The sequence below is a fragment of the Neolamprologus brichardi genome, chromosome 5 (assembly GCF_056152115.1).
Source record: "Neolamprologus brichardi isolate AB-2024 chromosome 5, ASM5615211v1, whole genome shotgun sequence".
NCBI lineage: Eukaryota > Metazoa > Chordata > Actinopteri > Cichliformes > Cichlidae > Neolamprologus > Neolamprologus brichardi.
This window is the reverse complement of record NC_142108.1, coordinates 11,300,298-11,326,623: the sequence shown is the minus strand read 5'-3', so window position 1 is coordinate 11,326,623 and position 26,326 is coordinate 11,300,298. Positions and strand designations below refer to the sequence as shown.

Genomic DNA, 26,326 nt, shown 5'->3' with positions numbered 1-26,326 from the left:
CCTATTATACTGTTACAGCATACTATTCAGAATAATTATGTTATGAAGAAAAAAATTCATACTGTTGTCTTTCTGGGGGTCTAGTTGATATTTAGCCACCGTTTCTGTAACATGGATTATATTTTAAACAAACACAGTCACTGCTTTTTTATGCTAACCTTCGTTCTTTTCACTCCAAAATGCTGATGTGCAGTTTCCCGAGATACTGTGGGCGATAACGTGAAAACAGCACCAGGGCCTCAGCTGGGAACTTAAAGTGCGCCACGGGGCCAAAAGTCACTGTGTCCTGTGAAAAGACTGCCATCATCTGGTGAGGTTTGACGGTCTCGTAAACCCCACGAACCCTAATAAAAAAATCTGAAAATTAATAAAAAGAGGCTCGAGGTTTTAATATTTCGTGCTCGTTAACTGGTGTCGCAATCGGAATTGCTTCCCCCCCCCCTCCACACATAAAGATATGAATCGATTCCCATTTATGTGCCACCTTCGAATTTCAAATCGCCATTTGTTTTTATTACATCCACATTCGAGGAGAGAGGAGCATTGGCAGTACTACACCACCACTCCAACTGGACTTGGCTTCTCTGGGCTGCACCAGAAAACCCCCGAACAGCTCCCTCGCCAGGTCTCCCCGGGATCCGTGTTTTGCATCGCTCCTCAATTTGCATTTCTTCCTCAGATTTTCCGTGCGACGGGTTCAGCCGCTCAAAACCAGCGGGCGCTTCACGGCTCGGTTATACGCGCGCCTCCATTTCCAAAGCAATACGCACAGAGAGAAAGCCTGTGGATTTTTTCTCCCCCCCATTTTTTTTTTCTTTGAATAATGTTGCCGAGCCTCCACGAGCAGGGAAACTGAGGACATTTTGAGTTACTGATATTTCTGTCGCGCACCTACGGAGACAGACACGTGTCTTCTGGGCACGCAGAAAGGGCTAGGTCGTGCCAGCAGATTTCATTGTTTATTTTCCCCTTTTGTTTTTTTACGAAGGAGCCGGTTCAAGCTTGGCGACGAGCTATACATTTCAGTTTGTGCGCCTTGGTGATAAAGACGCATTTGGAGATGTCGGAAGTGTTGCCTTTCAACGAAGAAAATATGAGTCATTATGGAAATGAGGGCGACGAGGGACACCTTTCCTTCACCTGTCGTCTTCAAGACACCAACAACTTCTTCAACGGCTCACAGAACAAACGTCCGCCGAAACTCGGGCAAATAGGCAGGAGCAAACGGGGTAATTATATAATTAAGGCGTTTTCGCCTGTATGGTGATGTGGTGAATGCGCACATCGGCTGTTAGTGCACCATATTTAAGGATGTTTGCCTGAGAAACCAGATCGGCAACACTATTGCCTTGACGTGATGTTCAGTCGAGTGTATGGTCAGCGAACCAGTCTGCTGTTTGCATGCGTGTGTATTGTGTGGTTTTTTGTTTTTTTTTTTAATATTCTGTTCGCATTGCTACACAAGTTGGATGCGCAGTGCGTGCCGCTAAATGCCTCCTGAATCTTGCTCAACAGAGTTGTGCTGATTGTCCCCTCCCAGATGAATGGCTGAACGAGTTTTATATGCAGTGTGATGGAGATTATTGTGTTTGCATGATCAAGTCAGGCTGGCCATGTATGTGCTTTTGTGTGTCCTGCATTCCTGCATATCTACCAAGGTAGATAGTCCTTGAAAACTGAGGCTCAGTTGTGGTGGCACAGACATTTAGACAGACATAGTTCTATATACAGTAGTGCACAGAGACATGGGCAAACACAAAGACACATAAGACTTGCACCTGTAGGTGCACAGCCGACACTCGTACAGTCACACCTGCACATTCCCAAATATGCATCAGAGGCGCCGATGCACATTCGTGGTTATCGCGCTCTTTTTGCATGGGCTTACGCTCTCATGCATGCACAAATCACTTATGCTCATACAGTTGCAGCACTAACGATTCAGGGCTTTGACACCCTTGTGTCGATGTTGAATTTTCAAGACGCCACACCAAGATGAGTCCCCCCCCCCCCCCCCCCCCCCCCTTCCCCTCCCCTCATTAACTCTCTCCCCTGTCATCCACAGTTGTGATTGAGGATGAGAATGGCGACGACGAAGCGCAGAAAAATGGAACAGAGAAGACCCCGGCAGAGGCTTAGAGTGGTCGGCACACCACCACCACCCCCCCTCAAAAGACACTCTTTAAATTTTTTATGGCGATATTTACCAGTTTTAATCCAAAGACACTGTATATAAGCACTTTCTCTCATGTGGCAGCAAGCAGCACTTCCACACCCTCCTCTCCCAGTCAGTCATGGCTGTCCGGATGACACATGCTGGCAGGGGTGGGAGATGGCAGCAAAGGAGACCCCCAAGTGGACCCTCCCCCCTCACTCCCAACACACACTTACACTAACACACACACACACACACACACACACCCTCAACTACAGGGTTTTGCCATAAATACAAACGCAGGAGAAGGCAATGGGGAAGGGGGAGGGCAAGGGGTGCAGTGGTGGGGTGGTAAAGGCAGGAGGCAATGCTGTCGAAATGCAGAAATCAGGGACAGGATACAAAAAAAAAATCTAATATAAAACCTAAAGCACACAATTCTCCTATAACTTATCAATCAAACCTGTGGTACCATTTGTTTTGCTCTTCATTTTGAGCGAGAGCAAATGAATAGCAGTTTGTAAATATGGAAAGGGTAGCCCATATTTTCTTGCACAAAGTGGGAATTGGTAAACTGGTTTGTTTCGTGTTGAAGACTTTATTTATTATTGATCCTTGGGAACATGTCTTTTGCAGTGACTTAAGGCCTGAGGGAGTGTTTTTTTGTATGTTGAGAAAACTGTGAGCAAACGAGAGTGATATTTTTTTCACTTAACAATTCTTGATGTTGCCTGAGTGTTTTTTGTTACCATACTTTGCAGCTAACGAGTCATTTATATACCGTGTACCTCCCACCTGTTTGTAAGCTTCCCAGGCTTTCACCTGGATTGGTTGATACTGTAACTTGACTGTACACACCTTATTGATAACAAAAAAAGACTATTTATATTGCATTGTGCATTATTGTGTGTGCCAAATCTCATGAGGGATATACTGTACCGGACAACTTGTTATTTTTCGTGCTTTATACATTTACTCGTTGAGTTCAATTGTTTTGTTGGGTTGCCATTTTTTAGGGCTCTTTCTTAAAACACTGAAATACCGACTCATGCATGGCAAATATAAAATCATGCATGCATGGCAGAAAATTCTGAAAATCTTGTGTATTCTTGAAGCACCTCGTATACAGCTTTGAATGACAAACCTCGAGAAACAGTCTTAACTCTGCGTTGTACTGTACGATTCACACTGATTTGTACAGTGGCCTAATATCTTGTAATAAAGATTATGACAAAGTACTATTTACTGTTAGTGTTGATTGTGGTTTACAATAAGGAATGATGTACTTGATGTTGCTTTTTTTTGTTAAAACTGTTTTAAATCTGTAGCAAAAACACAAAAAATATAGTTTTGTATAAGAGAGACATTAGCAGATAGCTTGGCTTAAAATTTTGGATATGTTCCTTGTACAGTTTCTCCTGTTGTTATTGGATTGCCTATCTGGCAAGTCAGCGTTTTCCACTGTGAGAAAGTAGCATCCTAAAGAAAGAGCAGATATGGAAAGAGCAGATATGGAAGGAGACGGCATGATGAGCGAGTAATCCCATCAAAGAGCCTGGAATCTAAACTTTGTAGTGATTTGCCGAAAAGGAAAGTTGACACACTGCTTGGACAACTGCACAACAGACTCTGATCTCATGAAGTGCTACAGTACTGCAAATTAATTTGTGGGGAAAATGTACACCACTGCTTCCCAATGCAATAAATGTCTGTTTGCATTTAAAATCTCAGCTTCTCTCTTTAATCAAGTCGTCCCTCAACTCCGCTGCCGGAGATGTGAATGGTGCAGGAGCACCAAGGCGTGAGCAATCCTGATGAGACGTGACATTTCCAGCTCTGCTGTGGCGGCTAAATGATTCATGTTGTGTGACGAGCCTCTGTCAGCGTACGGCATCTTAAAACCCGGGCCACCTGTATCTATGCTACAAACGCATACATACAAGCAAACACAGGCACTCGCATGTCCGTTTCAGCTCCAACTGCAGGCGAGACTAACATATTGCTAGTCTCTCTCTCCCTCCCCATCTTGACAGACATGAAAGGGGCTGCCTGCGCCGGGTACCATGGTAACAGATGCACCTTGCACTTGATGGGTGTTGCGGTGGGTATTCGGTGCAGAATAGTCTTCCCTGAGCCTCGGCTTGATGCAATCGAGGGCTTTAATGGAATGCTCTCCATTCTCTTATCTCTGCCCTCTTCTCTCAAGACCCCCTATTCACTCTGTGGCGTGACCACATTATCCTGCCAAAATAGTCCCTTCCTCCAAGATGGCAGTAAAGCATGACAGCGATGCCTACTGCAGTAAGAGTCTATCCCCTCACACAGGATCAGAGGATGTTACATTTGGGGAGTAGCGGTTTACGATTGCCTGTGCGGTGGATCTTTTTATACAAAATCGTGCATGGAATGCTCGATTCGATTAGTTGGATGAAGTTTGGGTCTCCTCAGTCTGAAGTAAAACTCACAAACTGTTCCCACACAACCAAACCTTTAGAGTCTGACCTGTGATTGCGCGAAGGAGATAAAAAAAAAAAGTGTCATTCGTAGATAAGTGGATAATTTTTACATTTGCCAGTTAGGTTAGATGATATGGTTTGGGGTGGCACAGTGGTGAACTGTGTTGCCTCACGGTAGCATGGTCCTAGGTTTGAATCCACAACAAACAGCTGGGATAGGCTCCAGTCCGTCCCGCAACCCTGAATTGGGTAAGTATTAATTTTCTTTTTTATTAGCAACCTTGACTGATTTCATAGAAATGTAACAAGACGTAGGGTCAGCTTGGCTCAACTTGATCCTAATTTAATTAACCAGGTCTGAATCTCGATGCAGGAATTTCTATGATTACAACTTTGGATAAAATTGGGCATTTTGTGTCCCAATACCAAGGATCAAGGTATTTCTTTCTAAGAAACAAGCAAGCTTTATTCGTCACCAGAGATGGGCAAGTAACGCGTTACTGTAATCCGATTACTTTTTTCAAGTAACAAGTATAGTAAGGGATCACTATTGCAAAAACGGTAATTAGATTACCGTTACTTTCCCGTAACTTCCAAGCAAGCACCGAGTGCGCTACGACGTAATGGGAAACTCACAGAGAAACTCTCAGATTCTTCCACTGACCGCTGCGGCACACCTGCACCAGGGCAAACCTCCGCCTACCCTACTCCTGCTTTACAGTGAAAATAGAGCAACAGGACTGCTAGTCTTTGATTTTATTTATTTTCTGCTGTGTTTTACTTGCATCTATTTGAAAGAGTGAGTGTAAACAAAAAAAAAAAAAATATATATTTTATTTTATGTGCTTGAATGTGCAGAAAATAGGTTTAAATGTTAAAAAAATTTCTTCAAGTCATAGAATGTTGCATATAATTACATTTTTGCTTGATGCATAAAGTTAAAAGATTAAAATTAATAAAACAAGTTTTAAAAAGAGACTTTTCCATTTGATTACATTTTGTATGATGGATTATGCAGAAAAAGTAGAATTGGGCTGAAAGATCTATTGCTTTAGTACCTATTCAGGTTGTAAATCGTGTTTTTAAAAAGTAACTAAGTAATTAATTACTTTTGAAAATAAGTAATCAGTAATCAGTAAAGAGATTACTTTTTTGGGGGGGAGTAATCAGTAATTAGTTACTGAAGTAACTTGACCAACACTGTTCGTCACATACACAATCATACAGTGAAATGTTTTGTGTCCAAGCTCGCTGCAGACGTAGCCGTGCCATTCAAGGGTTTGGTATTTAGCGGGGGGGTGGGGTGTCTAGCCAGTATCCTGGTCCTGGCTCACAAACTGTTCCCACTCAATCGAAGTTGCGACTCCTGCTCCAAAGGTGTGTAGTCTTACCCCTATCCAGCTGTGCATGTAGAGGGAAATTTTCAGCCTTGGTGAAGTTAAGGGGGATTTAACCAGAGAATAGGTTCAAAATGAATACAATCCATGTGCAGGAGGTTAAAAAGGAACCAGCCAATCCAGGTTGCAAGGAACATAGCCTATATATTAGAGATATACAGTATCCCAGAAAAGCATTTACAGAACACAGTCAAGCAAACAAAACTGTTATAGCTGCAACAAATGTCTCTCTTTCAGCATTAGAAGAAAGCCGAGTTTTATCTTCTCGTTTCCCACAAGTTGTGAAGCTTAAAGATGAGCTGAATCTATGAAGTATTTCTGAAAAGAGAGTTTTTCCTTTCATTTGGACCAAATTGTTGAGCGAGTTCTTTCATCAGCATTAAAGACAAGTTTTGCAAGTCATCCAAAGCTTCGTGAACGGTGTCAAAGCTGAGAGGAAGTTCTGGGAGATTCCACATTCATGTGGGTGCAGAGCAATAAATAACAGATCTGTGTGCATAAAAATAGCTTTTAACTTCATTATGTATGGTGCAAGGTTAGAAATAGAAAGTGAGGTTGTATATGTGTTGGACTAAAACCAGATACATGATCAGAGTGAAAGGTAACTGCCCCGAGGCATTACCAAAGTGGCTGCAGAGTAGTGAGACGTAGCTGTCACAGTTTAGCATTTTTATATTAGTTTTTATTTTGTATTTATATTGAGAAATTATTATTTAACGGTATTATTTAAGAGATTTTTTTATTAAAAAAAAGCTCACAGGTACCACAATACAAACAGCACAAACTGTGAAGGTAGCTTACTCAGAGTCGTGTAAACATGAAGTCATCCCATAGAACAGGGGTGTCAAACATCAGGCCCGGGGGCTGGAAACAAAGCCTGGCCGCTGGAAGGTGGGCAAGCTTTTGAAGTTTGTGTGTTTGACACGCTTTATAGCTTTTTGTATTGATCAAGACCCTCCTCTCAGTTGGCATTCATACCACACCAAAGTAATCAAGAAACAGATTCTTATATTCCTGTTTTTCTGCAATCGACAAGTTTTTTTTCACAGTATAAAAAAAGAAGACATTTCTGAAAAAATGTCTGTCTTTCACCGTTTATTTCAGCTTTTCTCACCTGGTTTGGTTTTTAGATCATATCAGTTGACTATAATTGTCACGGCTGGGGCAACAGTCGTGTTGTGGAATGAATGAGGACCCAAGATGCAGATGGCGGTGGAGATGCGAATGCGGATTTATTTACAGTGGAAAAGAACCAAAGCCAGGACAGAACTAAACATAAACCTAGACTGGGGAAACTAATAACAAACCAAACCCGAAACCATAACTCACGGAAAAACATAAGGAAGTGACACCGGGGATGACGGGCGGAGAAAGGAGAGCAGGAATAAAGGACAGAGAGACACTGGGATTACCGAGAAACACAGACGACGCGACAAGGGACACAGGCAGACACACCCTATAAATACACAGAAGGTAATGAAGGAATGGCACACAGGAGGGGAGCACAGCTGAACCTAATTCACCAGACGAGACATGAACCTTCAAAGTAAAACAGGAAACGCACAGACTGTTTTACAACACAAACACGGGGACACGAACAGAGCACCGAGGACAGACACAGGTAGGGCTGATAAAACACTAAACTCCAGGTTCAACCCTAAACTAATACAAAATCAGAATGAACACAAAATGAAATCCAAGGAAGCACAAAACGCTGGGTCAAAATGACCCAGGATCATGACAATAATAAACTTACTCAGTTGTCATTCTGGAATATTTTAAAGCATAGGTCCAGCAAAACACTGGATAAATAGCACAACTTACAATTCTGGGGGCCTCATTGTGCATCGCAATAGAAATCATTTAGCCATTTTATATCATACAGTTTATCACTGCTAACTTACACAGCTAATACATGCTCACAGATAAACGTGCAGTTTTGACTCAGGCTGGGGATATATCTTTAGCCGGGGCTGAACTGTCTCTGTGCAGTTATTTGGGCAGTTACTATAAAATATTATATAAATTAACCTTAATGTCAATGGCCACTGTGATATAAAAACGGCCTTTATAGAATCAGCCGGTCAAGCCTGATAAAATTTGCTGGCTTTGCTCGCAAAATAAGGTTTTTAAATCTTTTTACCTCTGGAAATTGCTCTCTCTCATGTTGTAGTTCAGCAGAACTAGAACTCCTGATGCAGAGAGGTGCAGGAGATGTTGCCCAGACTTTTCCTGTGTGGCCATCACTGTTAAAAGATGCTCAAAAGATGACACGTACGATTCAACAGATTCTTTATTATTGTCATTAACAGTTTAATATGCTTAGTTGCTTCTTGGATGATATTGTGGCAGCTGAGTTTTGTGATGAGCACTCATGAGAAAGTAATCACCAGTGCTGTGACGGGGGAGGGGGCAGATGAAAGTCAAACTCAGCGTAGCTGTTAGGTTACATAAGCTCCGACAGGTGAAGAAGACGAGGCAGAAAGAGGATGAAGAGGAGCACTGTGAAGGACAGGAAGAGACAATCCAGAGAGAATGAGAGAGAACATTCACAGGTCGCTGGCAGAAAGTGGAGGAAAAAAGAAACCACACCCTGCTAGCTGCGGCACACACACACACACACTCGGGCAGTTTCTCACACAGCTGTCCCCCTCGGAAATCCCAAACTATGCTGCTCTCCACTGCAACCCTGAATCTGACCTTTGTTTCTGCCAGGGAAATACCCAGTGTGACCTGACATGCTGAACCACTCCCTGGGAAAATCACCCGCTCTGTTGGTTTTGGCGTGAATCAGTGGGTGCTATATGGCTCAGCAATATAATGTGTGCATATGCAAATGGCTGAGGCAACATTTGCATTTGGTTCCACTGCGTGTGTGCGGTTATACATGCATGTGTTGATGTTTCTTTTTATTTTGTTGTGTGTGTGTGTGTGTGTGTGGATGTAAAAAATATCAGTGGGCATTGGGATCAGGTATTCTCTTGCTGATTGAGACTCTGCTGGGAAATCACAAGGACAACTGCTGATAAGAAGGAAAAGGGGGGAAATGCAGGCAGCTCTGGTTGGAAAAATAAAATAAATATCCCTTTAGACCACTCCAGAATATTCCGTTTGCTCCCAAGTGGAGTTACACATCACATTTTTAAAGAGAGATCTATCCAAAAAAGCAACTCTCCTCAATGATATGATGGTAAAAACCAGCTTTGGTTGCATCTAAATCGTGATTACAGATGACGTCAATCGTTCAAGCAAGTTTGCGCTTAGATATCAGTCCAGCTTCTGCTCATCTCCCAAAGCCTGAATCCCGCCCAAAAATTCTGGCTGTACGAATTGAATTCTTTTCCCCCTCTTTTTTTCTTTTTCTTTTTTTTTTTTTTTGAAAAGGTCCAGGATTAACAGATGGGTCTGTCAGGGCAGGGTGATTAAAAAATGGACAGACAGCCAAAAGGACAGAGATGGAATGACCACTGCGCATTTAACATTAAACATTCTCCATCTCCGACTGCTTTGCAACAAAAGTGAGGAGAACCGGAGGAGAAAAGGGGAGGAGGAGGAAGCCAGGCAGCTTGGAAAGAGTGGGAGAGCAGCACGAGATGGGAATCAGGAGATAAGAGAGATGGAGGGGTAAAAAGAGAGGGATAAACAAAAGTGAGAGTAGACGTACAGAGAGAGAGAGAGAGAGAGAACGGAGAGAGAGACAGGGGCTCGATATGATGAAATGAATGCCAGGGAGAAACAGTTCAGACCCACCAGATGGTTACTATAGCAACCACATACCCCAGTCTCTCTCCCTCTCTATCTCTCACTCTCCGTCTCTCTGTCTAGTTGCTTTGTTGCTGCTTTAAGTCTGTGGAGGGAAACCAACGGCTGAGAGAGACAGCTTTTTACATTTTGGTGCAGTGGCAACATCAGCTTTAAAACCAACTTTACATTCTTTTGTAGCCACTTGTATACATTATTTTTCATACGGTAAAGCTGTTGTTGTTTTTTTGTTTTGTTTGACCACTGAGCGGGACATCGGATGTCTCCATCAGGATTACATTTTCCTCTGCTCAGAGCAAAAGCCCCCATTAAACACATTCTTAGACACACAGGCGATATGCACGCTCATGCACAGATGCAGCTCGCCGCCACGGATGCACGCCCTGCGCGTGCACACTCCCGGCACACGCGCACAGACACCAACCGGGAAAATCCAAACTGGGATGCACAACAAAGGGAAGAGCTCTCGGGCCCCCCAGCTAATCTCATGCATGGAGATCATTTTCAAAACAGAACAAAATGGTGGACCATCTCTCTATGGCAGAGTGGGTCTCCGCAGGGCCCCCAGGGCGGGATGGCATGTAACTGTGTACGCATGACTCCTGAATAAAAGATGCTGACCTAGATGGAAATCCGCCATTGGTCACTTAATTTGTCCTACACGCGTGATTGGCTCATGCCCAAACCCACAGTATAGCTGCCCAATCGAAGACCAAGACAAGCGTCGGGGAAATGCACGCGTGCAAACTTTCTTTCTGCATGTATGGAGAGAAAGAGTGTGCAACAATATAAAGAATGTATATTATTACAGCCTCACGCTTGTATCACTTTACACAGCGATTGCTTTGTCATTGTTCTTCATATCAGTGTCTTTGTAGTTGATCTGCTATTCTGTCCCAGCCCCCACATGAAAAGCTTAATTCTTCTCCTCCTCCTCTGAGGTTTTATCCTGAAACATGAAAACATGAGAGGCCTTTTTTTTTTAGATGCTCTATCATCAACTAGACTTACACAGCTCACAGAAACAGATTGCATTCATGCAACGTGCCAGCGCCGGACCACGTGGGACTAAACACGGTACATATGTCTGCAGGTCTGTGAGCATGAATGAGCTGAAAGGGTATTTCGTATCAACATTGTACTGAGCCCTTGTACATTATTGATATGCAATTTGACTGCCCGCCATCAATAAATTATTAAGGAATTGAAAATTGTTGAGCCGGGGCTTGACAGCCTTGAAGCTCTTTGGCCCCGGTAGATGAATGAACATGGCCGCATGATTGTCAATGACTGTTGAACTCCAAACTGCATGAGCAAATTAGAAGTCTGCCTAATCTTTTCTCTCTTTTTTTCTCCAGTTTTTCAAATAACTTGGGGCTATTAAGCCCTCGCCGTGTCTTATGTAATAATCCAGCTGTTTATTGAGTGAATTGGTTGGGTTTAGGGAGAGCTAGGTTCCCCCCTTGAGAAAGGAGGGAGGCTGGATCCAGATGCTTATGGATGCATGGCCGACGTTGGGGCTGAGACCGTGCCGTGTGCTGGAGGCTCAGCCCCGAACACTGATTCTTTCATCTTAACTCTCGTAAATCCCAATCATAAGTTCATCTGCCTAACTGATTTTTGTACATAAATTGGTGAAATACTCATACAGATCACTGCAAATCGCTTTCTTAACAGCACAGGAAATGAAGATCAAAATCAATTGAAACAATAACAGCTGCAGAAGTGCTCGCCTCGTCTTGACTACAGGGCGACTCGTCTGTGCCCAAAAAAGTAGATTTGAAAAAACCAAACAAAACAGCTGCAATGACTCAAAAACACATTTGCCTCGTCGTCTTATAAAACTTGCTGTATAACGGGAAAATACACAATGTGAAGTCCAATTAACATGTGTTAAAATGATATTTTATGCTGATGAGGTAATGAGGGACGATTTCATGTTGTTTAATGTTAACCACATCAGTGTGTCGTTTGTAGACACTACTATAAAAGGTTTGAAAACTGCAAGCCATTGCATCCACATTGAAATTCCTTGTTGATGTCCACTCTGCACCATCAGCCTCTCTGGCTAAGCCTCAGGAATACCAACCAGCAGTCAGCCCCGAACTCTCTCGCTCTCTCCCTCTTCTTCTTGTGCTATCTCATTCTCTCTTTCTCTCTCTCTTTTTCAGTATGTTCACTCCTGTTGACAGAAAACAAGTGCTGCATCACCATTTTAATTCTGGCGTGGGCGTCCAGGTTCTGTCTAGTTTTTATTTTTTTTGCTTGCTAGAGATGCACGGCGCGAGCAGCGGAGGAGCCGCACAGAGTAAAGGATCAGGGGTATGAATCCTAATGACTTCTACCAGAAGAAAGTGGGAAGAAGACGTCTGGGGAGAATCCTTCCTTAATCTCCTTTTCTCCCCTTCTGCTTGTCTCTCTCTCACCTATGGACCCGCGCTCACAGCTCGTGTGTGTTTATGGGATTTGTCTCCCTTTGATTTTGATTAATTAGTTGTCAATGGACAACCAAAGACTTGAATTCCGTCATGTTAAAGCGAACAGAAACAGGGAAGAGAGAGTCCTGCTGCTGCTCAGTCTCACACATGACCTTGCCTTTACTACACAGCAGAGTCATATTTGGCTCTTTTACATATTGGTAACCATATTGAGTGGGATGATTACTGTGCATTAATTAAAGGTGGCAATGTGCGTGCGACTATTACGAGTTCTCTGAGGAACGAGCACAGTGTGATATGGTGGTTCTTTCAGGTAAAGAAAGAAATTATATTAGCAGGGTAGCAGTTTAGTCTTCAACTCCACTGCTTCTGTTCTTTGCCTCATGTTAGGTAGTATGTGAAAGCTTATTCATAGTACTCATAGTTCAGTAGACACCAGTCTACTTGGAACAGCAGTGCAGGGATATTGATTCCTGTTTCAAAGTGAAAATACTCAACTGCACAAAGCCAAATAAAGAAAAATGGTGTGAAAAAGAAACACCGTAAACAGATCTTTGCTCTCAATAAAATTAAATAAAGGCCAGAAAGTCCTGATGATATGATAATAGATTGATCTGCACACCAAAGAGCTCCCATTAAAGGATTTTACTGCCTCTTCCTCAGACTTTCTCAGACTTCATTATTGAGCTCCTGGGTCCTGTGTGATGATAAGTTTCAGTTTTATGATGTGGTGTTTTTTTAATTTTATTTCTGTCTTGATTTTATTATTCTTATAGTTGCGCCACTGTTTCCCTCTCTCTCTCTGTCTTTGTTACCGTGTGACTTTGAACATGGCATTGCTGTTGGTTCCAGACGGGCTGGTCAAAGTGTTTCAGAAGCTGCAACAGTAAATCAAATAACCACTCATTGCAAGGAATGCAGAACCTTGATGCAGATGGGCTACAGCAGCAGAAGGCCACACTGGGTGCCATTCCTGTCAGCTAGGAACAGGAAACTGAGACTGCACTATCATCACTATCATGTCAATATAAACCAAAGTCTCTGAGTAATGTTTCCGGCACCTTGTTAAATCTATGACATGAAGTATTAAGGCAGATATGAAGGCCAAAGGAGGGCCAACCCGGTACTACCAAGGTGTACCAAATAATACAGTCCTGCCTTGCCTTTGTCATTTGTTCCTCCTTTTGACAATAAACCAATGTACATTTAAAAAAAATGTATACACACACACTTGATACCTATGGGTTTATACAGAATGGGAATGTCTCCAGCATTCCCACTCTGTACCCATCCAACAGCTGTTACTACAGATTCTCGACCTCGCATATCCCTTCATCTGTCACTGCAGCAGCTCCTCAGCCCCACTATGTATCAAGGAAAAGCCATTACTTATTTTCTCCCAGATCATCAGCCGAGTCGTCTAAGCCTGTTACCTCTTGTTCAGTTCTGCCTGTCTGTACTTGTTACGGCTTGAGGGCAGCCTGTTGTCTACTGTCAGTCTGCACTGCAGTCCCCAGTAAAAGGATATCTTTGTCTTTGCCGCCTGTAAGATTACCACGCGAAGCAAAAAACCCCAAAAATACCAGTATTATCGCACGTTTTCTGCTTCTTTACACTGTATTCGTGTGTTGTACGTTATAACGGATCTCTACCATCCGCTGTGGTCAGCCAATCACAAGACAGTGTAAAAACAGATCAGTCATTTTGTTTCATTTGTTTACTAATAGTGTCTTAGTGGTTATATTTGCTCCATTTTATCCAACAGGGTCAAATTTTTGCATTCGCTTTCAAAGCTGAAGTGGTGCCTGATCACCCGCGAGCCGCCTGTTTATCACTTCACAGTCCACGATACATAACACGACATATAAATACATGATTCACAAAAAACTCCCAGTGGCCGACGCTTGTTCTAAAAAAAGTAAATACTTCCTGCTCACTTTGCATTTTCCAAAAAAAGCAAAGAAAGTAAAGGAAGGAAACATGCAAACACACTGGCTAACCTTACCAGCACTACACCCATGCAGTATATAGTCTCCCGTCAAAAAACCCCCAAAAGAAAATGAGAAAAAAAAAGCAATCTTAATATCGACATAATGTTCAGTTTGCAGATGAAGCGGTAAAACACAACACCTCTTGCAAAAGGAACTCTGAGGTTTGAATTTTCCAGTTCCTGGCGATGCTTTTGCATTTGCATCACTTGCATTTTTAAATAACGAAGGAGGAGGCAGATCCCTGTTTAACCCTAGAAGACAAGTTCCAGCTTGCGCCTTGCTGAAGTGTTGAAGTGTAATTTTATGGAGCATATATATTATACTTCCTACATAAACACTGACACATTGTCAATGTGGGAGCATGGAGGAGTGTTTGAGTGATCTTACATTATGTATTTGTGGGCTGCGTGTTTATCTCTCCTCAGATCGCTCACACCACGACCACTCTACTTTTCTACTTTCATATCCCTTCTGTCATATTCAGCTCTTGAAATGAGTGCTTACATGGAAATACAAAGTCCTTCTCTCTGTCTCTTCCAAATCCTCTGGAGACCTCAAACCTTACTTTTACTCTTTCAGTTGCCATGGATACCTCTGGTAAGGCAGCTGATTGGAGGCAACAATAAACTCTACTCTATCAAGCCCCCGACAAAAATTTGTCTCCAAACTGAAGGTCTGAGATTCTCCCTGTATCCTTTCTCACATGCTAACACGCCCACTAACATACATATAAACTCAAACTGATGCACACGCAGGGGATTTAAGTACTGGGTGTCAGAACAGAACAGAGATCAGTGCAATCTGCTCCAGCAAAGTCCAAAGCCACAGTCATCATCTAGCTATCCCAGCGGAGAAGACAAAATGTGCGAAATCCATTCTGCAATCAATTAAGGAGCAGTCAGCCACAGCACTCCTGCTCCAGATGTGACCCCGAGTGCTCCTGAATGATCCTTAGTGGAGTTCAACTCTGGTTAATAGCCTAGTTTCCACTAAAGCACTAAACTGGGATAACTGTGCCACAGCACTAATTGTGCAACAACAAAAAGTCTGCTCTGCAGGACCAGAAGAAAAGCAGAAATACTCCTTCTTATTGAGCACTTATTCTTTTCTTTTCTTTTCTTTTCTAACAACAGTCTTCCTATTGTGCTTTATGTTATTTGGTAAAAATCCCTAGAATAATTCATAAATGATTACTAAATGATCACTGGCACTCATTAGATAGAAACCTTTACTTGCATTTCAGGTTCAGATTTACTGAGTGACTCACTTTCACTTCACTGTGTTCCTGCTACTTTAAACAAATCTAGTTTAGAGGCTTTGGTTAATGCCAGTTCCAGAAATGCTGGCAACCCCCACTGCTTCCACTCCGTCTCCTAGTCGAGACACTAAGTCCTAGATCACCTTATTCTCAAGTTATCACAAGATTTTCAGACTTACTGAGGTTACTGAGATCCAAACTCCTCTGAGGTTTTTAATAGATGTGCCTATGGTATCAATTTGAAAATCCTGGTTGACTTCCTTCTAGAGTTGTTTGCATAAAACTTTACCTTTGACCCTGACCTTGAGGTCGACTTCACTGAGATTCAAACTCATCCATGATTTTTTTCAATTTGAAGCTCCTACGTTGCCTCGTTCTTGAGCTATCACATTGACAAACTCAGGTGTCCACACCAACCATGCCTGCTATTTAGGGCTGAGGGGTAAAAAAATTGGGACGCAGTTGATTTGAAAAATCTCACAAACCCAGATTTTCTTCACAGAAGAGCATAGAAAACATATCAAATGTTCAAGCTGTGAAAATGCACACTTTGAGTAAGTCTAAGTCTGTAATGGGACTGGGTGTATACATCTTTACTTTCAGATGTATAGATTTGCAGAGGTTCGCCAATCTGCATCTACAAATTATGGTAGAGCTACTTTTGGCTGCTTTCTTATTCACAAGGGGTATATGCAGCAGGTAGCTCCATATGTTTGAGTTGGCAGATTTTTATGCTAGATGTCCTTCCCAAAGGGAGTTGTGTCTCCTCGTGGGACTGATTAAGGGATCTTTTGCTTGTTAGGTAAATGTGTAAAGCACGACACTATGGAGACACGCAAATTGAAATGATGGAAAACGTTCATAAATATGTCTAATCAATGTAAAATTGCAAGGACTTTGAATATCTCGTCATTTTCATTTCATATCATCATCAAATGTGAAGAAATCTCTGTGCGCACGGGACAAGGTTGAAAATCAATACTGGATGCCTGATCTTCAGGCTCTTGGGTGGCACTGCATTAAAAACAGGCATGAATCGGTCGTGGAAATCACTGCACTGGCTCAGGAACACTTCCAGAAATCTTAGTCGTGAGCACAGTTGGTGAACTGTGCTCAGTTCCATCCACAAATGAAGGTTAAAGCTTCTACATGCAAAGACGTAGTTGCAAGTGAGTATGATCCAATATGGTCCTTGGCCAAATATCATTTAAAATACACTGAGATAAAGTGGAAAACTATTATGTGGTCAGATGAAAGAAAATTTTTAATTCTTTTTGAAAAACACCAGCGCTGGATCTCTGAACTCAAGGGGAGAGACCACATCCAGCTTATTAAGTCAAGTTCAAAAGCTGCATCTCTGATTGTATGGGGGTACATTAGTGCCTATAGAACTAGCACATCTGGAAGGCACCATAATTCCTAAAAGATATATCCAGATTTTAGAGTCACATCTGCTCCCATCCTGACGACATTGTTTTAAGGAAGGATTTGCTAAACTGGCCGGCCTGCAGTCATTTCATCTTTCAAAGGTCCAGCAGATGGACTCCTCAGTTTGCAGACATTTCAGACTGTTGTTGATGCTACTAAGTTGTGAACATTGCCCTGTCCACATTTTTTTTCCAAAATGGAAAAAAACTGAAAGAAGATTGTACATTTTCTCAGTTAAAACATTTTACTTGTGTTCTTGTTCTACTGTGAATAAAATTTGGCCTTATGAGATTTTACAAATCGTCGCATTCTGTTTTTATTTCAATTCTACACAGCGTGCCAACTTTTTGGGAATTTGAATTGCACAGAAACTTGTGAAATGCAGTGATTTAAACTTTCAAAGATATTTTGTTTAATCTTGGAATCCAGTCTCTCTCACTCACTCAGTACTGCTTCTTCCTCTTTAATGATACTGGTATAGTCACTGCATCACAGCAGAAGCTCATTCATGCTTCTGAGGTTCTTAATTTGGTGGTCTTGGTATCTGGGGCTTTCTCTTTGATTACTTCAGTGAGGCTGTCAATAACTGGACTCGGTTTTGATGCACCAAAGTGAAATCAGTGGAGATGAGCGCGGTATTTTAGAATTTTAAAATCACTCGGACTAATTTGGAAGAGAATGTCTATATTTATTAGCAAACCACAGCAGGTATATTGACATATGCATGCATGATTTACAGCACTGAAATCACTAATATAACTAATGATAGTTTAAGTCTAAAAACTGCATTTTCTCTACTGACTAGCAGGGGCAACTCCACTACATGGAGACGTTAGGCTGCAGAAACAAGTCAGTTTGAACAGAAGTTTACTCTCAATTTAGTTTAAATGTTATTCTAAAAGGTTATTCATCTCAATTGTCAGTTTAAAAAAATCTTAAGATTTACTTTAGGATGTGGCCATAGTGATTATGACAGTACTGAAAAACACAGATATAGGGCTTGTCTGTTTATTATTTTTTACTGTTTTTTACTTTGTCTTTTAAAATTCTATTTATTTATTTTTCCCAAGCCAACATTAGTCATTAAAATATCACAATTAAGGCTCATAAATGTTACTAATCTTACTTCCCAGCCAAGTATCAGTTTCCTTCTGAATAATAGTGAGGTTTCCAGCCACCATACAAAAAGAACATTTCCAGCTGTGCTCAGTTGGTCACTTGGCCTATTTTCCTATTATTCCCATCGGTATACTGAATGCTCATTGGCTCAATGACTTGTGACTATCAATTTGTTAGCAGATGAGCATACTTTGGACAAAACCTCATTTGTGATTCTAACTACAATTAACTTCATAAGTTATTCAAATATGACTTGAAAGTAGTGATTTGAGATTTTCTCATACAGATCTGTGTAACTGGAAGTCTTTGCAAGATACTGGACGTTTCAGCCACTGTACGCTTTCAAAAGAATGGAAGTTTTCAGACCTTATGCCTTATGGTGGCCTCCAGACAGGATGCATTTTTCACCTTTCAGACCTTGAAAAGTGTCTTGAAGCTATGTCTATATTTTATATACAGTCTATAGGCCCCATTCATTTTGGATTATTCAACATGCAATGAGACTGGAAATCCAGTGAACGGAGATGGGACAAAGTTAGCTTTACATATTTTTCTGTAAGGCTGTCTAAGATTTGGGTAAGTTTTTAAGGCATTTTAATCCATGATCTTTCTCTCCACCTAACCAAATACTTGTGTTACCTAAGCTGAACCCAACTGTGATTGAAAGCTAAAAACTGTCTAAAAGAAAAGAAGGCGCACGTCTCTCAAGAGCAACTTGGGCAGAGGAGGCTATCTTAAGTCTGGTAAACTTCACAAACAAACACACCCACTTTCCTTAATAATGCGTTTAATTGAACAGCACGCACCCTGAGTCTGACCTTAATCTAACCCCATCGTAACGTCGACCTAACCTTTATAAAGCTAACCAAAGAATATTTTACCTGAGAATGTCATTTTTCCACACAGATAAGGATGTTGCATACAAGGCCTACTGTGAATACATAGTAGCTGTGGGCCTATAGAGAGCAGTGTGGCACCCTCTAGAGGCTAAGGCGAGTATAGTGATTTTCTTTTTTTTTTTCTTTCTTTTTTTTAGCAAATCCGACTCCAGTCATCTGATTTTCAACAAGAGTTCATGATTTTTTTTAAAATTATTATTCCCAACATTTAATGTTTTTTCTTCACATTTTAACTATGAGAGCCCGTCATAGCTGAGGCTTTAGTGAGGTGTGTATGAAATTTCAGGAAGCTGGGAACTATTATTTCTTGGAGCTTGTGTTGTACCCGGTGACGTAATCAGTTGCGCATGTGTCCAGATTCAGGTTCTGCACGCCATTGTGGAAAATAGTTACTTACACATTATTGACTCTTAAGTCTGAGCTAGAATTCCTAGTTGACTTCCCCGAGTATAATAACTGAAGAAGAAACTGTCCCACAATGGCTACGGACTCCTGGGCTGAGGCAGTGGACAAGCAAGAAGCTGCGTTGGACTCGGTAAGGCTTAACTTACGCAACACGGGCTAACCTGTTGTTAGCCTGCTTGGTAAATGCTTTGGCCTGGTCTGGCACACTGTTGAAGAAATTCGGTAGTCTGTTTTTAACGTGGACAGCTGAAATTACTCAGTGAGAGCGCCATCAGTGAATAAAGTGGCTCCCGGTGACGCCCGTCTCTGTAGAGTTTCATTAGGTCGAAAACGAAACTACCGGCTTGGCGTCAGAGCTAAGTTGAATTAGCTCGTGAAGAGCTGCTGCGTGCTCAGCGGTTTGATAGCTTTAGCAGCTAACTGGCTAACCGGCATATGAAGGAGGGGGGCTTTGGAAAAGTCAGACTAATTATTTAGCCCCAGACGAACTCAGTTTATTTTGTTCTTCCTCGCAGATGGGAAAACTTCAATTAAAAGAGAAGCCAGAAGAAAATGGTAAGCATCCATGTGCAGCTGAATTGGGGTAAGAGCCAGTATCCATTAAACAAGGAAACCCAAGCATGTACATATTGGCATTATTTATTGCAGGCACGACCGCAAACGCAAAAGACTCCGCACCTGCAAAGTCAGAAGGAGAGAAGGCGGCAGATGATGACGAAATTGGTATGCGGTAAATTATCTACATGTGTTGAAAATATGTGTGCATTCATTATTGTCTTTTAGTTGGATGCTTGGTTGGCTCTTGTTCTAAAAGAGACATTTCCCCTACCTTGTTGTTTCAGAGGACGTAGGGGCACAGTCTTTGTTAAACAAACTGATTCGAAATAATCTGGTCAATACAACAAATCAAGTGGAAGTTCTTCAGAAGGATCCGAACTCTCCGCTTTACTCCGTCAAGTCTTTTGAAGAATTAAGGCTGTGAGTGAGATCTCTGTTTGTCTATCTTGGTAGCCTAATCACTTAATATGTCATGTTTAACAGTATTGACACATGTATATGTTGAGAGTTCCCAGCAAGGACGTGTACCATTCTCACGCATGTGTTTAAAGATGCACCGATGCACCAGTCTTTTGGCTCATTCAGATTTCTCACTTTTCTCTTTAAGTGTGACCTGCCTGTTTTTGCAGATTCCAGTTTTCTTTCTGAGAGCTAAAACTGACCGCACATACAAGTATTCATCAATTCAAAATAGTATTTTTTTTTTTCTCACAGTAAAGGTACTATTGCGGTAGGTTTCAGGATCTTCTCATCTGAAATAACTGAAAGTAAAGTCCTCTGATACTGGAAAGAAGATAAAATAACTGAAAATAAGTTGTTTTTTTTACCAAACAAAACCAGGTGCAACTGATTTATATAATAGAGCTACTGTCAGGTATTTACCCCTCTGTTTATAATGTCGCCAGATAATATGACACAGACCCTTTTATTTTTTTCACTCATCTCCATAATTCACCTCTTAACTACGTTGATCCTTTGCTCATAAGAGGCTGCTGGTGCTCTGAGAACTGGATAGCTTCAGCTGTAGCCCTGTTTTTAGGGAAGTTTTTGCCCACACTTTACCTCAGAGAACTTTGTCTTCACTCACTTCCACACTAACACGTTGAGTTGCGCATGCATGAAACAGACTGGCTCATAATGAGTCAAACAGGAGGCTGATCAGCCGGTCACTGGTCCCGGCTGACTCCAGTCCCTGGCTGGTGAATCGGTGCATCTCTAGTTGTGTCTCTTTTATGCCCATCTTCACCACGGTGAGTTAACACAGACTGATTGTGACTGGTGCTTCACAATCCTGGCATTTATTTAATTTTTTTTCTCTCTGTACAGTAAACCACAGCTGCTTCAGGGAGTGTATGGTATGGGTTTCAATCGGCCATCAAAAATCCAGGAGACTGCCTTACCGATGATGCTGGCTGAACCGTGAGTGTCCTTTAAATAATGATATGAAGACATTAGACTTACTGAATCACTTAACCCCGAATAACACTCTGATATCCATGATATTTATTACCACCCGTACATCTAATTTCCTGTTTCCTGTAGTCCACAGAATCTGATTGCTCAGTCTCAGTCAGGAACAGGGAAAACAGCTGCCTTTGTTTTGGCTATGCTCAGCCATGTCGATCCCAACAACAAATACCCCCAGGTGGGTGTCAACTTTCTTTACTGTACTATAAAGTCACCATTGAAATCCAAGTGATAAGCATGACTTGTCTTGGACAAAAACATTCCTCTTGTCTCTCAGTGACAGACATGTGTTCTCTCTCAGTATTAATGTTTGCTCTCTTTTCTCGTTATCAGTGCTTGTGCGTGTCACCCACCTATGAGCTGGCGCTTCAGACTGGCAAAGTGATTGAACAGATGGGCAAATATTACCCTGAAGTCAAACTAGTCTACGCCATTAGAGGAAATAAATGTAAGGCGCTTGTGCTTTCTGCTGTGCTGCATGTGTACTGTTATGTACCGAATTGTTGTTAGAACCTTTTGTGCGTGTATGAGCACGTCTGTCTTTTTTTCCAGTGCAGCGGGGCATGAAACTGCAGGAACAGATAGTTATTGGCACACCTGGTACCATGTTGGACTGGTGCAGTAAATTCAAGTTTATTGATCCCAAGAAAATTAAGGTGTTTGTGCTCGACGAGGCTGATGTTATGATCGCCACGCAGGGTCACCAGGACCAGAGTATACGCATCCAGAGGTCAGCCGAAGCAAATGAAAATAAGACTTGCGAACCATGTGGCTTTTTAAAAATACTAAAGTTGTGCATGTTTTATGCCTCATTTCTTTGCCACACAGGATGCTGCCCAAAAACTGCCAGATGTTGCTGTTCTCAGCCACATTTGAAGAGTCTGTGTGGAACTTTGCTCAGCGCATTGTGCCTGATCCCAACATAATCAAGCTGAAGAGAGAGGAGGAAACACTGGACACCATTAAACAGTACTATGTGTTGTGTAACAGCAAAGAAGAAAAATTCCAGGCTCTCTCTAACATCTACGGCGCCATCACCATCGCTCAGGCCATGATCTTCTGCCATGTGAGTTGATCTTTAATAAAAAAAAAAACAGCGACTCTGGCTGAATTTTATTTCTTCTTACATAAGCTTACACATTCTTTTGCTGTTTGTCATCATTTGTTGCCAAAGCTGTTCCTCTTTAATCCAGAAGTGAAAAGAGAGCTCTGCAGCATGAGCTAACTTAAACAGAATAGTCAGTTTTTTATTTAACCAGGGATGGGCCAAACTCAAAATCCTTTTATACTTGGACTCTTTGTATACACACCTGGCATGCTGGTTAACTGTCTGAAGCGCACGCTTTCCTCTGTTCAATCCAGACAAGGAAGACAGCAGGCTGGCTGGCAGGGGAACTGTCCAGAGAAGGCCACCAGGTAGCGCTGCTTAGTGGAGAAATGCAAGTGGAGCAGAGGGCTGCAGTCATTGAACGCTTCAGAGATGGAAAGGAGAAGGTCCTGGTCACCACAAATGTTTGCGCTCGAGGTAATGATGTTCAGATGGTGGTCATATGAGTTTTATCTGTTTACATTTAAAGACACTTTTTTTCTTTACTTTTGCAGTTACGTTAGCACAATATATATGTGGGTTTACAAAGTAAGCTGCAAAAAAAATACATTTGAGGTGTAAAGTTTGGTTTAAAAAGCTGTCTCAGCCTGAATGCAAGCTGCTAGAGATCAGCTTTAATGAATTTGGCTCTCCACTTAGGATAACCATAGGTTACCAGGATACCATACTTGCATCTACTCACTCTGAGAGAGGCAATTAATGGATTTTTGAAGGAATTGCAGATTTATTTTTATTTATTTTTTGTCCTAGTTATTATAAAAAATGCTTGGGGTTAATTTCTGCCCACAATATCCTGAAATTGTTTTCATACTTATTTCAGTTTTCAGCAGTTTTTCTAAATTAATTCTACACTGTACGGCCTAACATGCAATTTAGAGGAAGCCTTAATCCACCGCCAAAGATTATCATACACTGTATGTAAAAGATAGAAATAGCCTCCAGAGTCAATGTGTTGCTGCCTTTAAACCTGCACAAAAAGGTCAGTTACTGACCATGTGACTCTTTTTGTTATGAAATAGTCTCAGTGGATAGTTTTATTGGATTGATTTAAGGTGTTTTTTTGCGATTGACAGGTTTATGCTTCATGAGTGTGCCGTGTACTCATTCATCCTGTGCTCAATATAAATAAATAAAAATCAAAGACACTTTTTACAGCAGTGAATGTGTTTGATGTCAGACTATATGAAATTAATTGGATTTCTACAGTCAAATTAAAATATTGGTGTCCTGCACATGTACATTGTTTTCTAGTAACTCTTTATTCCTCCCATCTTCTTTACAAACAGGTATTGATGTAGAGCAGGTTTCTGTGGTGATCAACTTTGACCTGCCAATTGACAAGGATGGTAACCCTGACAACGAAACATACCTGCACAGGATTGGCCGCACAGGTCGATTTGGGAAAAGGGGACTGGCCATTAATATGGTGGACAGCAAGATGAGCATGAACATCCTCTACAGGATCCAGGAGCACTTCAGTAAGCAGCTGTTTAAAATAAAAACAAAACTTACCCCTTCTTCCAGCCAAATCTCAGCCCCTCTCTGAACCCCCTCTCTTCTGTGTGCTCTTCCTCTGCAGATAAAAAAATTGAAAAACTGGACACGGATGATCTGGATGAAATTGAGAAAATTGCCAGCTAAGAAGGTGTGTTCACGCGACGGACGCTCGCTTCCCTCCCCCACGTCTTTGCTCTCCAAGGACTGTACGCTCCTACAATTTTATTGCTTTTATTTTTTAGCTGTCGGAGAAAAGAGCAAAACCACACACAGCATATGTTTACATGTGGATATGTCTCCTCTCAGACACGTGTTTTGTAAGTCTCTGATACATACCCTATTTCACTCTTTGTACTCCTTTAAATAAAGTGTATGAGTTTAATGCTGTGTATTGTGATGCTGTAAAAGCAGGCATAGTCGACTCATTTATTATTATTATTTTTAAATGGGGGGAGGGGCGGGACTTTTTTTTTTTTTCTTTAAATTTTAAGCCACTGGTGGCTGTAGTGGTGGCATGATACAAGCTATTCTGTAAAGAGATTCACAAAAACCCTAAGAGAAAAACAAAAATACTCATTTTATGTGCCACAAATGTTTTAAAATATAACTGAATGTAACCGTATCATGTGGACTATTACAGCTTTTATCGTGCTTTGTTATGACTACCAAAATCAGTACAAAGGGTGAAGTTGGGTATGCTGCTCCGAGTTGTAGTTTTAATTGATTGTGTCATTGAAATGGTGATGGTTGGGGTTCAAGGGTCTATGCAAACTTATCAACCTGTGATAGCTACTATCGAACACTATCAACCTGTATTCACGTGACACAAATTAATCCTGAAATAACCTCAGCTTTAGCATCAGGGTGTGTAGTCTAGTCAAATGCCAAAAAAAAGGCTGCCTAGAGTGATAACGCATTACTAACTCCAAGTCATGGACATTTAGATGTTTCTGTGTTTAGTCTGTCATCGGCCAACCACACATCTCACACGCATGCTATTTATATCTTTCTTTTTTTTTTTTCTTCAATTTAAACATGAGGACGAGCTTGGCGTCACTGCTGAGCATTAATCATTAGTCTTCTTTCTTCCTTCATCGCTCATAAAAATCAGATTTTTAACTGACAATGTGACCATTAAGGTGATGTTTCCTTTGTGTATCACTGTCCCCACTCAGTCGTTACAATCAGGGTTTCAAGTTTGACTTTAGCTCAGCTACATTTCTTCACCCAGACTGTGCTGTTATTAAGGATTGTGAGTTTAAAAAAAAATTACGCAATGCCTTCCTCAAGTGCATTATATACATATGATTTTGTTATTAATATTTAAGCTATTGGGCTTACATTTCTGACTGACACTTGAAATTTTGATTATATATTGAATTATGGGCGTCTTTAGGATGTGTGAATTATCTTCTTGAAACCAAATGCTGAATTGACTTGAGGACCTATGCTAATCAGATTTACTATGTTGCTCTGACATGGTCGCCTGGATAGGAAATGTGTACTTGTGTACATATTTACAGAAAAATTGTTTAAAAAAATAGTGTTACTGAATTTTTGAGATAGTCACTTCTAAGAAGTGCAGAAACATTCCTCACGAGGTTCGATTTTGACAGACGCAGCACTTCAAATCAGTTAACCTTGCAACAGTTGGGTGACTGTACAAAAATCAAGAAAAACAAATGTGTGATGTTTGGTGTATTTGATCACTGCACTGGAAGATTAAGATCGGTGACTGGTCAATCTAAACCTTCTACAAACCTCATCTGGCTCCCAGCTGCACAGAGAAGACTGTCGGTGGTAGTGTGGATTTTATGGACTATTTATGGACAACTTGATGAAAAATCACTTAATGAACACATGCAGCCAAATTGGAAGGAAGTGACCTCAAGCGTGAGAATCCGTAGGAATGGTCTGAAGACTTTTGGGTAAAGAATAAGTGTATGCAGTTTTATCGGACACTCGGATGTATACGTTATCAGTGAGTGTGTGCACTTTGTTAATCCATAATGTAACACCACTGTATGAGACCCATGGACACAAAGCAGTTTTGGCTATAGAACGTCACACTTTTGCCCACATGTATACCTTGTTTGATAATTTTCAATAACCTACAAAACTCATAATTGTACACGTTGCCTAATCGGGTTTAAGGCAAGTAGCCTGTTGTAACCTAAAGATCTATGTAGACAATGACAGGTTCAAGGTGTGTGGTCTTCTGTAGCTGAGCTGCGTTCATGGACACAGTTATGTACTCTTAATATGTTGAATTAAAAGAACATCTAGCTGTTCATATGTATGTCCCCTTAATGCTTATTCATATAGGTCGAACTAGAGTACAATCACCGTTTTTAGTACACGAGTGAATACACAGCATGTTATACATTA

The 26,326-nt window shown here is 41.4% G+C and overlaps 2 protein-coding genes across 2 annotated transcripts; both read left to right on the top strand.

Moving 5' to 3' along the window:
• Window positions 1-515: 515 nt before the first annotated feature.
• On the top strand, window positions 516-3,650 carry camk2n1a (calcium/calmodulin dependent protein kinase II inhibitor 1a). The gene is made up of 2 exons (XM_006784454.3): window positions 516-1,229; window positions 2,066-3,650. Exons 1-2 carry the CDS (start codon window positions 1,061-1,063, stop codon window positions 2,137-2,139), a joined length of 243 nt encoding a protein of 80 aa, XP_006784517.1. The 5' UTR covers window positions 516-1,060; the 3' UTR covers window positions 2,140-3,650.
• Window positions 3,651-19,241: 15,591 nt separating this feature from the next.
• Window positions 19,242-26,229, top strand: LOC102781718 (ATP-dependent RNA helicase DDX19A). The gene is made up of 12 exons (XM_006784455.3): window positions 19,242-19,438; window positions 19,824-19,863; window positions 19,957-20,031; window positions 20,151-20,286; window positions 21,193-21,285; window positions 21,409-21,511; window positions 21,667-21,781; window positions 21,886-22,063; window positions 22,162-22,399; window positions 22,696-22,858; window positions 23,728-23,919; window positions 24,021-26,229. The coding sequence occupies exons 1-12, from the start codon at window positions 19,382-19,384 to the stop codon at window positions 24,080-24,082; spliced, it is 1,452 nt and encodes a 483-aa protein (XP_006784518.1). The 5' UTR covers window positions 19,242-19,381; the 3' UTR covers window positions 24,083-26,229.
• Window positions 26,230-26,326: the final 97 nt, after the last annotated feature.